We start from the raw sequence: 16190 nt of genomic DNA on the forward strand, positions 1-16190 counted from the left end.
TTGGATGAAAAAAATAAAACAAAAATCTAGGTCTGTTTGTGATGAGGAAACTATAGTGTAACAGAGGTCAGAGATGGTGTAATATGGGCCCTTTAATGTTCATGGTTGATAACATTCTGTGGTTGTTCATAAGTATTTTGTCTGGGAGCAAAACACTTTACAAAAATGAAATGGGCATATTTTCAAATCATTACCTGTGAAAACTGCACAGTTTTTTGTAGAGGGACTTTTTAAATCTCTTTTATGTAGCAGACGTCCTTAAACCTCATCATGGGTTTAATTGACTCTCCTCTCTGATTGGCCCAGGTGTTTGACGGCTGAGGCCTGTGATTGGCTGAAGATGAGGTGTTTGTGGGCGGGTCTTGTGGCTCTTCTGCTGCTCTCATTGGCTCAGGCTCAGGAAGGTAAGTTACTCGCTCTGCTGCTGCTCTCGCTTCTCTTTTCTCTTTCTCTTTGCTCACTTGTAAAAATCCATTTAATCTGTAAATAAAAAACATGAATAAATCCAAAACATGTTTACATTTTATGTGTGTGTGTTTGTATTAATTTTGTTTGTTTTTTCAGGGAATTTTCTTGTTAAATAAATTATTTCTCTCCCTTCAGCAGGAAGTCATCACAAATATCCAGTACGCAAATTCCAAAACACTGCTCTCAAAGCTGTTCAGTTCATTCAGTAGTAACCCAATGTATAAACAACAACAACAACAATAATAATAATGATGATGATGATGATGATGATAATAATAAAATAACAACAACAACAACGATAATAATAATAATAATAATAATAATAATAATAATAATAATAATAATAATAATAATAATAATAATAATAATAATATATTCATTAATACATTAATTAAATAAAACTTCTCTTTGCTATGGAGCTTAACAGTCCCGTCCACAGTCCCATCCACTTCAAAGACATCCTGGACGCTAATCATACATGCTAACTATTATCCAAAACAAAGTTATTTTAATCCCAAAAAAACATGATTCTGTGAAATGTTTAAATAACTTTCAGAAACAGGTTTTTAATAAAAGTACAGGCTTTGTGTCATTACTTCCACAGACTAATCAGCCCTGAGCTTTCAGACATTTAATATACATTTTTTCAGAAAGTCTATGGGGAAAATGAATGGAAAATGTACTTATGGAACCAGAGGCAGGCGGTCAGTGCTGAGCTCGGGGCGGTGACCTCACACCTCATAGATCTGTCACTGAGCCTAATGTCTGTGTGATCTCTCAGTCATCCAGGTCTGACCCACAGTGAAAGAAAAATTCAAATCTATCACTGGACACAAAGTTTTAGAGTGAAGACATTTGGCAGCTCGTCCTTGACACTTCTTCAGTTCTGGTCAGATCACTGCTGGACACTGCCTATATCTGTCTGAAGGAAGGAGTTAACTACACTGAAACTAACACACCTGTTTGTTTACACTTTCTGTTTGTTGGCTAGGTCTAATGAGCTACCCTAAGTGTGACCTGTGCCTGAGTCATATTTAGCATAATCATTCAGGCCCCTAATGGGTGCTCTCACACCTATTAGCATACTGGCTATTAGCATACTGGCTAGCACTATTGTTTTCTTTGTTTAGATATAGGTGTAAGGATGGCGTTATAAAAAGAAGATTATGTCTCAAACCCCTATTCCTGTTTAAGGAAGGATTCTCTTTTACAACAAAAATAGGTTCTTTTACTCCTCTCAGCAGACTGGGGTCCTGAGGAGCTCTCACAACGGTGTTGGTGCATCCTCTTATGGAGTAGCTGTTTAGTTTCTCCAGTGTAACACTCACTCTTCACTGCACTGAATGGAGTAGACTACATTAGTTTGTTTTGTGACTCAGGGTTTTGTCCTTTGGGTGAACAAGTTTCTGTCTTAAAGTGTTTGTAGGTTTGAAATAGACCAGAATTTCATACTGTCTGAAAAGTCTCTGAAGTTTTTCAGACACATTCGCTGTGTCTGAAATATAGTTACAGTCAGATAGTTACACCTTTCCTTCTAGGTTCAGATTCTCTGTTGTCCTATTTTTTTTTAGCTCTCTTAGATCTACTGAAGGCCCATTTTGGATAACCACAAGCAGAGAGGGCTTTCTCCGTGTGTTGCTCCTGCTTCACTTTTCCCTCTGTGTTTGTGGGAACCACTTGAGCTCTGTGTTGTAGTGTACAGATAACTTTGAGTTCATGCTGCTTTGTGTTCCAGATCTTGAATTTAGATTTTAGTCCAGTTGTCATCCATGTATCGATACCAATGTGTGGGTGGAGTGTCTGGAAATGAGGCCAAAGCCTCCTGTTCAAATTGTTCCATAAATAGTTAGACATAATAGGAGAGACCGGTGAGCCCATGGCACAGCCGTGGATTTGCCTGTAGAAGTTTGTTTGGTCACATTGTATGTGATGGAGTGTGCTACATACAATGCGTCTGAGGGGTATTCCTTCTTTGTGGATTTTTTGGGAGACCATAGATACAAGGAATGGAGTCACCAGAGTAGTCTGTAACACAGCTGTCTATCAATGACTTCTACTTTCTCCACGTTCTGTAAGGAGTCTATGATTTTCTTCTTGTACCCACTAGTAGGGTCTTGTTTCAGTAATTCGTAGGTTGTGGTGTCACTGAGGAAGCAGTTCACCTTAGCCTAGTTCAGGATCTCAGTGCTTCTCTCTTTGTCAGCTGCCGATGCACCATGACCCTGAACTCAGCTGATGAGAAACTAAACAGCCACTTCATAAGAGAATGTACCAACACCGCCCTGAGAGCTCTTCAGGACATCTCCATCTCAAAGACACTAACCACTCCTTTGAAGATAATGAGGTTCAGATCTTAGCCAGAGAAAAGAAATGGTTTGAGAGAGGAGTTAAAGAAGCTATTTTTGTAGGAAAGACAATCCATCTTTGTACAGGAATGGGGCCTTTAGACATCACCTGTCCACAATTTATAACTCTGTCCTCAGGCCCAAATCAAAACAAGGAACACTATAGGGCTAGCCAGTATGCTAATAGCCAGTATGCTAATAGGTGTGAGAGCACCCATTAGGGGCCTGAATGATTATGCTAAATATGACTCAGGCACAATTCACACTTAGTGTAGCACATTAGACCTAGCCAACAAAAAAAAACTGTAAACAAACAGAAACTGAAAAACAAACTGAAAATGTAAACAAACAGGTGTGTTAGCTTCAGTGCAGTTAACTCCTTCCTTCAGACAGATATAGGCAGTGTCCAGCAGTGATCTGACCAGAACTGGAGAAGCGGCTTGAACGAGCAGCCAAACATCTTCACTCTAAAACTTTGTGTCCAGTGACACATTTACATTTTTTCTTTTACCACTGAGTCTAATGTTAAAGCAAAGGAGATTTGAAGGTGCTAAATACTCCACTTTTATAACACTTCAAAGTGGCAGGTGTATTTACCAGCAGTGAGCAGCAGTTTATTTGGTTCATGCTTTTGTTTACTTTTTAACACTGTTTTGGCTAATGTAAACGTATAAAATAAATCATTACAATAAAAATACATTTCCACTTCCAAATAGAGCAATAGAATATGAAATAAACATGATGCATGAACCATGTTGTTGATGGGTGCAGTTGTGTGTGTCGTGTAGGGGACGCACACACAACTGATACCCCGCTCATCTCACTGTTATTACAGATCTATAATGTTATCTCAAAATCAAACTAAAATAGAACAAATATAAATGAGGAGCAGAAACATGCACGACATGTTCAGAGCTGAAGAATTTTAACATGGGATGAAATTACATTACATTATTTTTTTTATTTTTTTATTTTATTTTATTTATTTTTTTTGTCTTTTCTGACAAAAGTGAGATTTGTCTTTTGTGGCTTTAAAATAAATGTTAGCTCTGGGTTTATGATTTAGTTCTGGTTTAGTTCTACTTTAGTCCTGATTTAGTTCTGGTTTAGCCCTGGTTTAGTTCTGGTTTAGTTCTGGTTTAGTTCTAGTTTAGTCCTGTTTCAGTCAAAATGTTTAATCCTAGTTTAGTTTTATTTTAGTCCAAGTTTAGTCTAGGTGTAGCTCTACTTTAGTCCTGATTTAGTACTGGTTTAGTTCTGGTTTAGCCCTAGTTTAGTCCTGGTTTAGTCCTGGTTTAGTCCTGGTTTAGTCCTGGTTTAGTCCTGGTTTAGTTCTGGTTTAGCCGTGGTTTAGTTCTGGTTTAGTTCTAGTTTAGTCCTGTTTCAGTCAAAATGTTTAATCCTAGTTTAGTCTTATTTTAGTCCAAGTTTAGTCTGGGTGTAGTCCTGGTTTAGTCCTGGTTTAGTCCTGGTTTAGTTCTGGTTTAGTGCCATTATAGAAGTTAATTTTTTTAGTTTAGGTTGTAATTATTCCTGGTTCAATTCTAATTTAAACTGGTTCATTCTTCAAACTGCTCCTAATAACCACTTCAATATCCACCTCGTACCATTTTTAACATGACAAATGTTTATTTTTAATGAAGATTTCAGACCAATTTTCAGCTAAATTCTGATAATCTTGGACTGAAGGATCGGGCTCAGGATTAAATAATCCCAGGTTGGTTTCATTCTGATTTGGTCTCTGTGTTTTTCTGCTAAGTCGGGTTCAAAAGTGAGCCTGACTTACTGATACTTCACCCTCATGCTCTTCACCTCTCTACGGTTGGAGGCTTAGATACAGCAGTCAGGCAGGGCATCTGGAGTAAACACATGAACGGAATGAATATTAGGAATGTATACCGTTTTAATAGTTGTCCATTTTGTCTTTTATTGGCTAGTTTAGAGCGTTCCATCTTTAGAATTGTACACATTCTGCAGAATTCATGCTAAATCAAACTAAAATCAAAGGATGATCTCGTGTATTTATGTAGTTTTTTAGTATTTTTTTTATTGTACTGAGACGGTCCAATGAAAGTATCCGACATTAACACCGTTTTAAATCTCCAATTTTGTGCTAAAGTTACTCTTGTGAGTGTTCAGCCGTGTTATAATGTTGTTCCCTCCTCAAAAACATACTGGAGTTGTGTTTTGTTTCATTCAGACATCATTGAGTAACACTTTATTACTAGTGTGTCTACATCACCAAAGCTCATAATGCACTGTTCCACCTCGTGATGTCATGAAGTGGTAGATTTCAAGTTAACAGCTCCTTTTACCTTTAGTTCAGTAGAGATTGGTAATTCCAGAGCTGAAATTATCATCCAAATGATTCTAGTGAAGGTGTATGGAGTTTAAAAACACAGTGGATCTTGTATTACCACATGATGACATCACAAGGTGGAACGGAGTGTTTTCAGTTTGAGAGAAGAACTCAGCCTAAATATGCAGGGTTTATGTGTTAAACATGTGTGAATGAAACAAAACACAACTCAATATGGAAGTGAATCTAGTTTTATCCAGAAGAATATATTTATGTGCAGATTATGTTTTTTTAAAAGATAAACTAGTAAAGTCCAGCCCCAACCTGAAGAACATCTGCGTGAAGTATCTGAGTATTTGTTGGTACAGGAGAGACTCTGTTGAAGTTGTTCAAATACAACTGTCCCCTGTGCGTCTGCATGGAGCTCGTCTGTCCCACAGTCCCTGAACTCTCCTCCTGTTCATGTCACATTCATGTTCTAGGGCCTTATAGAACTCTGTGGGTGAAATCTCCGAACTTGTTCTCTACAAATGTTGAACCTTCTCATTATTAGTTTGGGATCAGCTCCACAAACTTGCCATATTAATCTTATGTCTTAAAGTCCTTTGACGACGCTCAAGTTTTTGAAGATATAGTGAAAAAAATATTTGAATCCTTGACACAGAAGACACTGGAGTTGCGTTTTTTTTTTCTTTCCGTGTGGATAGGCCCAGTAATTACACAGATATTAACCATAAACCAGGTCAAAGGTCAACACATCAGTATCTTGAGGGATCTGAATGTGCTCATGTCCACTCACACAGGACCCGGTCTGTCCCACAGTCCCTGAACTCCCTGTGTACATGTTGTATATATCTGTTGTAGCGAAAGCCGTTGTACGGTTGTGAATGGTGACTGTTTGTGAACAAGGCGGGGCTTATAGGGACACACCCATCCACCATCCAATACTGGCATTGTGGGCGGGGCAGGTAGAGACACACCCATCCAATACTGGAGTTGTAGGCGGGGCTTGTAGGGACACACCCATCCAATACTGGAGTTGTGGGCGGGGCACTGGTCTAAATTTGCTTTGATGTAATAAGACAGGTCATTTACAGGCTGTAGTTGCCAAGAAAGTCTCAGAATGTTTGAACGTCTGTTTACTTTCATTACAAGAGATAAATATCAGCCACATAATGGATCAGTTTGCTCTTATTTCATTTTTTGTTTAAACGAGAAAAGAGATGTTTTCAGTTTCTGCACTGGCATGGTATGATATAGTATGGTAAAAGAATGCCATACTACACACGTTTGTACAGGGTTAGTGCACAACATTAACCAAGACATGGAGCATGGATGCTATACTCCACCTGTTGTTCCACTGAAAATACGGCTTCAGTGTAAAGATAAACTGAGATTCTATAAGTGAAACAGATGTGGGCTGGAGTCACATTGTTCAGATACTTGCATTGGTGTTATCTGGTATCGGCACATATTTCAAGCCATGGTATCGAAATCGGTATTAAAACTGAAAAAGAACACCTCCTCCTCCTGATCAGGCTTCGACCTCAGCTGCCCCGGGGCATTCTGACAGGCATGTGGCTGCGCTCATCACCGTCACACTGACTCAGACAGGCCAAAGATGGTGAAGTGTACTGCCCGAGGACACAACAGCAGAGTGGACCACCAAGAGCGGGGAGTGGGGTCGTCTGTTGTCTCGCCCTGTCCCTGTCCTTTGTGTTGTCTCTAATGTCACATGTTACACAGTTTTGAGTTCGGCTCAAACGGACGCCATGCTCTTCAAAATGGCTCCTCCTCCTCTTCATCTCTCTCTTCCTCCTCTTCATCCCTCTTCTCCTCCTCTTCATCTCTGTCCTCCTTCTCTTCGTCCGTCTCCTCCTCCTCCTCTTCATCCCTCTCCTCCTCATCCCTCTCCTCCTCCTCTTCATCCCTCTCCTTCTCTTCATCCCTCTCCTCCTCCTCTTCATTTCTGTCCTCCTCCTCTTCATCCCTCTCCTCCTCCTCTTCATTTCTGTCCTCCTCCTCTTCATCCCTCTCCTCCTCCTCTTCATCTCTGTCCTCCTCCTCTTCATCCCTCTCCTCCTCTTCATCCCTCTCTCTTCACTGTTTCATGTTGAGTCATTTTTTCCTCCAACAGAAGAACAGAGCTTCAGTCTGAAGTGTCCCTGTTGGACTGTCACTTGTAGTAGTAGTATTAGTACAGTAATATGTGTGTTTGCAGTAGTAGCAGTAGTATTATAGTACTTGTTGCAGTAATAGTATAGTCCTGACTGTGTCTCTGGTCCACAGTGGAGCCAGTTTCTGGTCTGAAGTTCCAGATCCTGAGCGAGTCCTCGGTCCAAATGTCCTGGGCCAGACCCAGGTCCAGAGTCCAGGGCTTCAGGATCACAGTCACCTCTGATACAGGTAACAAACTGTTAACTGACTGTTAACTAACTGTTAGCTAACCACTACCTCATGTCTAAAGGTGCATAAATATTAGAGTGTATCTGTTTGGATGGAGGAGACGGTAAACGTGTTCTGTTGTGTTCTTCCAGATGAGGAGTCTAAGGAGCTGACCCTACCAGCCTCAACCTCCAGCACCTCCCTGACTTCCCTCTCTCCAGACGTGGACTACTCCGTCTCCATTGTGGCCTTCAATGGACCCAACGAGAGTGAACCGGTGTCAGGCAAAATCACACGTTAGTCCCCCATCCATCTCCAACATACATACAACAGAGGAGAGGACGAGAGGGTCAGAGAAGCAGAGGAGAGGGTCAGAGGAGAGGACGAGAGGGTCAGAGGAGATGACGAGAGGGTCAGATGAGGAGAGGGTCAGATGAGGAGAGGGTCAGAGGAGGAGAGGGTCAGAGGAGGAGAGGGTCAGAGGAGCAGAGGGTCAGAGGAGAGGACGAGAGGGTCAGAGGAGAAGAGGGTCAGAGGAGCAGAGGGTCAGAGGAGGAGAGGGGATAGTCAGATGGACATTTTAAATGTTTTCCTTTTTACATTAAAAAGGGATTGCAAGTCATTTTACACTAACAAGGTTTTAACTGACAGAAAGAGTGTAAGGTCAAGGTAAGAAGCTATGCTAGGCTAAGCTAAGCTAGAGTTAGCGGTGACCGGCAGTTAGTGGGACATACACGCTGCTAATCCTATGCTATGATAGATTATTACTACATTATTATTTGATACAGTTTGTGGTTAAACGCGTTTGAAAGGGAACTGTCTGTAGTGACATCACCACTCAACACATCACTAATAGTACGCACTGTACAGCACGCATCTCTACTGTCCTTGACTCCACCAGATCTGTGCCCAAGCTCAGCTGAGAACTGAATCATGAATAAATAAATAAACATAAAAAGTAGTGCTCAAAGGCACAGAGGAAGCTTGTCTGTGATCAGAGCATCCAAACCAGAACAGTGTGTGAACCACTCTCCTTTTGTTTATCTCAGAAATATTTGGACCAAAATCAAAGAGAGACACAGAAACATGAAAATACTGAGATGAGAAACACATTCCTCTGGCTCCGACGCAGGCCAAGTACAAGACATGAAACTTACATGAGGGACACCTACAGTACCACTAGTACTAGCAGTATTAGAAGCTAAAGGAGCAGTAGTAGTAGTAATAGAAGCAGTTGTATTAGTAGTAGTAGCAGTAGCAGTAGTAGCAATAGTAGAAGTAGCAGTAGTCTTAGTAGTAGAATATTTTGCTGAAGCATATTTTGCTTGTCCAAGGTGTCGAGTCATGAGTCAGTACATGCCTATCAATAAGTCATTGCCCTACTTAGTTACTTGATTAGCTATATAGATAGATGTAGAATATCTTGTACATGTCCTGAACATATATTTGTGTCACACAGCTGTAATAAAGTCCTCATCTTCACATGAGATTGTTACAATAATGAACTATAGCAATACAATAATAAACTATGGCAGTGATTATGCAGAAAAGCTAAGCAGTTATTTATCCTAACAGTAGCAGTCGCATTAGCAGCAGTAGCAGTGGTAGCAGTAGTCATAGTAGCAATAGTATTAGTACCAGTAGCAGTAGTAGCAGTAGTATTAGAACCAGTAGCAGTAGTAGCAGTAGTATTAGTACCAGTAGCAGTAGTAGCAGTAGCATTAGTACCAGTAGCAGTAATAGCAGTAGCATTAGTACCAGTAGCAGTAGTAGAAGTAGCAGTAGTATTAGTAACAGTAGCAGCAGTATTAGTCTCAGTAGCAGAGCTGAGATAGGTATAAAAACATTGTACATTGAGTGAACATGACATCATCTGCTCAGCTCTCAGACTGATCTCTTAAACAGATGGATTGTGAAGTGGCATGGAGCCTGTTCTGACGCGTTCACATCTTTATTTTCTCTTAAAATCATAAACTAAACCTCTCAAACGTCTCCAAACAAGAGGTCAGCGTTAAACCACGAGGCTGTGCTCTTTAGGCTCACTGTAGCGGCTAATCGTGCTTCTGATCCTCTTTATGTGCTGCTGTTGTTCCAGTGCAGGCCAGCGGAGGCAGCAGAGAGAGCCCCAGGAGAGCGCCCCCTTTAGATGCCGTCAGTAAGTACAGATATAGAACTATTTATATTTCATGGTTTTATTGTTTTCAACTGTTTCATTCACACATGTTTAACACACAAACCCTGCATATTTAGACGTAGTTCTTCTCTCAAACAGAAAACACTCCACCTTGTGATGTCATCATGTGGTAATACAGGAATTGCTCCATTGTGTTTTTAAACTCCATACATCTTCACTAGAATCATTTGAATAATTTCAGGCCTGAAATTGCCACTTAACAACTGCTAACATGGTAGTTTTCAAGTTAATGACATCATGAGGTGGAACAGCATTTTGAGACTAATAATAAAGAGTTACTATAACATGGCTTAAAGCTCACAAGACTCACTTTTGTGTCATATAGGACCTTTAACTATTTATATTTGATGGTTTTATCGTTTTCAACTAGAAGGGGGGACTGCATATATGTCTATAATGGAATGTTTAGCAGTTACCATGGTGATACAAAGTACACATTTGCTAACACAGTCTAAAAAAAAGTCTTAAAACTCAAGAAAAATGTATTTAAAGAGCACATTTTCAGGAGCCTGCGATCGATACGAATCTTCATGGTCCTGTTTAGGAGTTTGATTTTACACAAAAACTCTCTGAAAAACTGTTGGCTAATGCTAGCTAGTTTGTGATTGTAATTTTATGTGTGAGAGACTTTAACACTGTTGTACTTCCAACTACATCAGTTCTTTCTGGTCAGATTGTGTTAAAAGAAAAGTCAGATTAAAGTCTAGCTTGGGTAACAGAGCTTCAAACATAGCAGTGCCTCCAGTTAGCATCACATCACAGGGAATGTTGAAGTATCAATAGTTTTAAAAATCTACAGTGGGTGTTTTTTAATGCAGAGGTCTAGAGCCTCTAGAGAGTCCTCTCAGTAAAAGCATGTGGTTTGAGCAGACAAATGGGATTGATTCAACGTCTACTTTCTGTTCAGGAAATGAAAACTAGAAGACATTTTGCTTATTTATTTATTTATTTTTTTATAAATAAAAAAAAACTTAATTCAATCAGAAATCGTGATTGATAAAAAAATAATAAAATAAAAAATAAAAACATAGCCCAGCCCTCATGAACACCATTACTACTCAACTGACCTAAACCCGGGACTAAATCTGGACTGGAAAAGAACTTAAACATGGCTAAAACAGGACACGCCCAGAGCTAAAACCGTGTTGATAAATTCCTTATAAAGAACTTTAAAAACTGAAGGGCCTTTTCCAGGTTTTAAAGAGACTCAAATGGCCCCTGTCAAACCCGGTGACATCAGCACATCTATAACACTCTGAGTCTCTGTGGGCCCCTCCTCTGCAGCTGTGGACCAGGTTTATACATGGACCAGGCCGAGGTCCGGCCCACAGTTCTGGTCCAGGTCTGAGCCTGGGTCTGTGAAAATGAGTCCAGAGTCTGGGTTTAGGTTCAGGTCTATTCCTGGTTTAGTCCTGATTTAGTCCTGGATTAGTTCTGATTTATTTCTGGTTTAGTTCAGGTTTAGTTCTGGTTTAGTCCCGGTTTGGTCCTGGTTTAGTCCCAGTTTAGCCCTGGTTTAGTCCTGGTTAAGTCCCGGTTTAGTCCCGGTTTAGTCCAGTTTTAGTCCCAGTTTAGTCCCGGTTTATTCCTGGTTCAGTCCCGTTTTAGTCCCGGTTTAGTTTCGTTTAGTCCTGGTTTAGTTCTGGTTTAGTCCTAGTTTAGTTCTGGTTTAGTCCTGGTTTAGTTCTGATTTAGATATTTCTTTCTGGTTTAGTCCTGGTTTAGTCCTAGTTTAGTTCTGTTTTTTCTGGTTTAGTCCTGGTTTAGTCCTAGTTTAGTTCTGTTTTTTCTGGTTTAGTCCTGGTTTAGTCCTAGTTTAGTTCTGTTTTTTCTGGTTTAGTCTCGGTTTAGTCCTGGTTTAGTCCCAGTTTAGCCCTGGTTTAGTCCCAGTTTAGTTCCGGTTTAATCCTGGTTTAGTACCGGTTTAGTCCCGTTTTAGTCCCGGTTTAGTTCCGGTTTAGTCCTTGTTTAGTCCTGGTTTAGTTCTGGTTTAGTCCTAGTTTAGTTCTGGTTTAGTCCTGGTTTCTGGTTTAGTTCTGATTTAGTTCTAGTTTAGTCCTGGTTTAGTTCTTTTTTTCTGGTTTAGTCCTGGTTTAGTCCTAGTTTAGTTCTGTTTTTTCTGGTTTAGTCCTGGTTTAGTCCTAGTTTAGTTCTGTTTTTTCTGGTTTAGTCCTAGTTTAGTTCTGTTTTTTTCTGGTTTAGTCCTGGTTTAGTCCTAGTTTAGTTCTGTTTTTTTCTGGTTTAGTCCTGGTTTAGTCCTAGTTTAATTCTGTTGTTTCTGGTTTAGTCCTGGCTTTGTCCTGATTTAGTCCTGGTTTAGTCCTGGTGTCTGGTTTCAGGTCTGGTGCTGTTCCAGATCTGAGTCTTAGAGTTGTACAAAAATGGCTTCAGGATTTTGGATTCAGTCCCTGGTCTTGATCCAGGTCTGAGACTTGGGACTCTGTGGAAATGAGTCTAGGAACTGGGTTTGAATCCAGGGCTTGGTGTAATCCTGGTTTAGTCTAGGTCTTGTTTTAGTCCTAGTTTAGTCCAGGTCTTGGTTTAGTTCTGGTCTGGTGCTGTTCCAGATCTAAGTCTTTAGGATTTTGGATTTAGTCCATGGTCTTGGTCCAGATCTGGGGCTGGATTAGGTCCTTTGCTACTGGCTCCAGGTCCTTGGTTCTGAGTCTTTGGTTCTGCAGAAGTAGCTCCAGGATTTTGGGTTTAGTCCAGGGTCTCGGTTTACTCTTGAGTCCTCCTGGGGGTCTGTATGACTCGTGTTTTGGCCCTGGACTTTTGAGACTGAAGTGTTTCCCTCTGATTCAGAAACCGGGAAATAAATGAATCGTTAAAGGAGGAATGTGTGTAGACAAGAGAGGGAGAATGAGACCAGAAGAGAGTCCTTATCTGGTCCCGGTTTAACTGAGGTCTACCCCTGCATTTGTTCTGGTTTAGTCCTGGTTCTGGTCTGGTCCTGGTTTAGTCCTGGTTTAGTCCCTGTCCCGCCCTGGTTCTGGTCTGGTCCTGGCTTAGTTCAGGTCTTGTCCTGGTTTAGTTCGTGTCTGGTTCAGGTTTTGTCCTGGTTCTGGTCTGATCCTGGTTCTGGTCTGGTCCTGGTTTAGTCCCTGTCTGGTTCTGGTTTAGTCCTGGTTCTGGACTGGTCCTGGTTCAGTCCCTGTCTGGTCTTGGTTTGGTCCTGGTTTAGTCCATGTCTGGTCCTGGTTTAGTCCTGGTTCTGGTCCTGGTTTAATCCAGGTCTGGTCCTGGTTTAGTCTTGGTTCTGGTTTAGTTCGTGTCTGGTCCTGGTTTAGTACTGGTTCTGGTCTGGTCCTGGTTTAGTCCGGGTCTAGTCTTGGTTTAGTCGTGGTTCTGGTCTGGTCCTGGTTTGGTCCGTGTCTGGTCCTGGTTTAGTCCTGGTTCTGGTCTGGTCCTGCTTTAGTCCGGGTCTGGTCCTTGTTTAGTCCTGGTTCTGGTCTGGTTCTGGTTTAGTCCATGTCTGGTCCTGGTTTAGTCCTGGTTCTTGTCTGGTCCTGGTTTGGTCCTGGTTTAGTCCGTGTCTGGTCCTGGTTTAGTCCGTGTCTGGTTCTGGTTTAGTCGTGGTTCTGGTCTGGTCCTGGTTTAGTCCGTGTCTGGTCCTGGTTTAGTCCTGGTTCTGGTCTGGTCCTGGTTTAGTCCGTGTCTGGTCCTGGTTTAGTCCTGGTTTAGCAGGTCTAATGCTGAACACATGGAGGAAGTGTTAAACAGAGCAGAACACATGTTGTGCTCTGATGATTATCTGATCATTACAACCAGAGAAGACGCCAGACAAACAAACAACAATCACACTGTGAGCTTCAAGAATCAACATTCCCCGGGGATGTGATGCTAACTGGAGGCTCTGCTCTGTCTGAATCGCTGTTACTCAAGTTAGAGTGAGCTTTGTTTTAACACAATCTGACCATAAAGAACTGACTTGTTGGAACTACAAAAGGTGATATGATTTGTGCTGTTAAACAAGTCCCTCTCAAATAACATTACAGTCACAAGCTTGCATTAGCATTAATATTACCCAACAGTTTTCACAGGCTCCTGAAAAAGTCTTGTTTAAATCCATTTTGTATTTTTTCTTGAGTCTTAAGACTTTTTTTTGGCAGTGTTTGCTAATGTGTGCATTTTATCACCATGGTAACTATTCAGTATTTTTCCAGAGACATACATGCAACCCCCCAGTGTGATGTCAGACAATAAATCACCCACCTTTCTAACTACTGCAGTTAATGTTCACTCCTAGGTGTATTGTGATAAATGTATTTGTGAGTGTGTTTGATAATGTGTCTCTGTTGTAATGTGTTTCCGTGGTAACCATGTCACATGTTTCTCCCAGAATGCTCAGCGGGTGCAGCAGTTGACCTGGTCCTGATGCTCGACATTTCTCAGGGTCCAGACCAGACCAAACTTCAACATGTGAAGTCGCTGTTCACCGCCATTGCCGCCGCCTTCACCATTGGACCGGAGCAGACGCGAGTGAGCGTGGCCTCTTTTGCTTACCGCCAAAACGCCGAGTTCAGCCTGAGCGATCACATGACCCTCCCTGCCGTCAAAGCCGCCATCGCTCGCTTGGCTCCACGTGGACTCGGAAAACAGGCGCGCACAGGTGAGGATATCATACTCCCAGATGGGGAAAAGAGACAGATTTCCCAAAAGGTGCTTTGCAGCCAATGTCATCAACATTCCCTGGGGTGTGAAGCTAACTGGAGGCTCTACTTTTTCTGAAGCTCTGTTATTCAAGTTAGCCTTAATCTAAGTTTTCTATCCATTCGTCCATCCATCCATTTTCTTCTTTCTTCTTATCCGGGGTCGGTTCACAGGGACAGCAGTCTAAGCAGGGAATCTCAGACTTCCCTCACCCCAGACACATCCTCCAGCTCCTCTGGTGGGACCCCAAGGCGTTCCCAGGCCAGCTGAGAGACATAGCCCCTCCAGCGTGTCCTGGGTCTTCGCCGGGGCCTCCTCCCGGTGGGACATGCCTGGAATATCTCCTAGGGAGGCCTCCAGGAGGTATCCTGAGCAGATGTCCGAGCTACCTCAGCTGGCTCCTCTTGACGCGTAGGAGCAGCTGCTCTACTCCAAGCTCCTCCGTGTGACCGAACTCCTCACTCTATCTCTAAGGGAGTGCCCAGCCACCCAGCGGAGGATACCCATTTCGACCGCTTGTATCCGCAATCTTGTCCTTTCGGTCATTACTCAGAGCTCATGACTATAGGTGAGGACAGGAAGGTAAACTGAGAGCTTTGCTTTTCGACTCAGTTCCTTCTTTACCACAACTGACCGATACAGTGACCGCATCACTGCAGATGCTGCATTGATCCGCCTGTCATTCTCACACTCCATCCTTCCCTCACTCGTGAACAAGACCCTGAGATACTTGAACTCCTCCAATTGAGGCAGAGACTCTCCACCCACCCGGAGAGGGCAATACACCTTTTTCTGATTGAGAACCATGGCCTCGGATTTGGAGGAGCTGATTCTCATCCCAGCCACTTCACACTCGGCTGTAAACAGCCTCACTGCCTGCTGCAGGTCCTGGCTCGATGAAGCCATCAAGAGAACATCATCTGCAAACAGCAGGTGAGATCCTATAGTCGCCAAACCGGACCCCCTCCAGCCCCTGGCTGCGCCTAGAAATTCTGTCCATAAATATAATGAACAGAACCGGCGACAAAGGGCAGCCATGGCGGAGCCCAACATGCACCGGGAACAGGTCTGACTCACTGCCGGCAATGCAAACACAGACACAACAACAAAGTTGATCATCGACTTTGTTGTCATGTGCTCGAACATGGTGGTACCCCTCCCAGGGACTCCAAGAAGGCTGGGTACTTTGCACTGGTGTTTGGCCCGTAGGCCGACACAACAGTGAGAGACCTGTCCCCAACCTGAAGGCACAGGGACAGGACCCTCTCGTTCACCGGGGTGAACTCCAACACGTGGTGGCTGAGCTGTGGGGCAATGAGACTATATCTAGTCGGTAACGCTCAACCTCCCGCACAAGCTCAGGCTCCTCTCCCCCAGTGAGGTGACATTCCTTGTCCCCAGAGCTAGTCTCCATATTTTGAGATCTGGTCGCCGTGGCCCCCGCCTTTGACTGCCGCCCAGATCTCTCGCGGGTGGTGGGTCCACATGAGGACAGCCTCATGTCGCTCCTTCAGGCTGAGCCTGGCCGGGCCCCGTGGGGTAAGGCCTGGCCAGCAGGAGCTCGCTCTCGAGCACTCACCCCAGGCCTGGCTCTAGGGTAGGGCCCCGTTGACGCCGGCCCGGGCGACATAGCGAATCTTGCTTGTACACTCGTCCTAAAGGGCTTCTGAACCGCTCTTAGTCTGACTTGTCCCCCTGGACCTGTTTGCCATGGGTGACCCTACCAGGGGCATGGAGCTCCTGACAACATAGCTCCGAGGATCATTTGGGTGCTCAAACCCCTCCACCACATTAATGTGGCGGTTCACGGAGGGTTAATCTGAGTTTTGTTTTAACACAATCTCAC

At 42.9% G+C, this 16190-nt stretch overlaps 1 protein-coding gene across 3 annotated transcripts in view; it reads left to right on the forward strand.

The window, feature by feature from the left end:
- Nucleotides 1-16190, forward strand: part of col12a1b (collagen, type XII, alpha 1b) — a 129741-nt gene that overhangs the window by 5045 nt on the left and 108506 nt on the right. For all 3 annotated transcript variants that reach the window (XM_055232175.1, XM_055232173.1, XM_055232174.1), the window contains exons 2-6: nt 307-404; nt 7402-7518; nt 7650-7793; nt 9593-9652; nt 14034-14303. In XM_055232175.1, coding sequence (XP_055088150.1) covers nt 341-404; nt 7402-7518; nt 7650-7793; nt 9593-9652; nt 14034-14303 — 655 coding nt within the window. In that variant the 5' untranslated portion in view covers nt 307-340. The remainder of the gene's footprint in view (nt 1-306; nt 405-7401; nt 7519-7649; nt 7794-9592; nt 9653-14033; nt 14304-16190) is intronic.

The sequence above is a fragment of the Periophthalmus magnuspinnatus genome, chromosome 24 (genome assembly GCF_009829125.3).
Source record: "Periophthalmus magnuspinnatus isolate fPerMag1 chromosome 24, fPerMag1.2.pri, whole genome shotgun sequence".
NCBI lineage: Eukaryota > Metazoa > Chordata > Actinopteri > Gobiiformes > Gobiidae > Periophthalmus > Periophthalmus magnuspinnatus.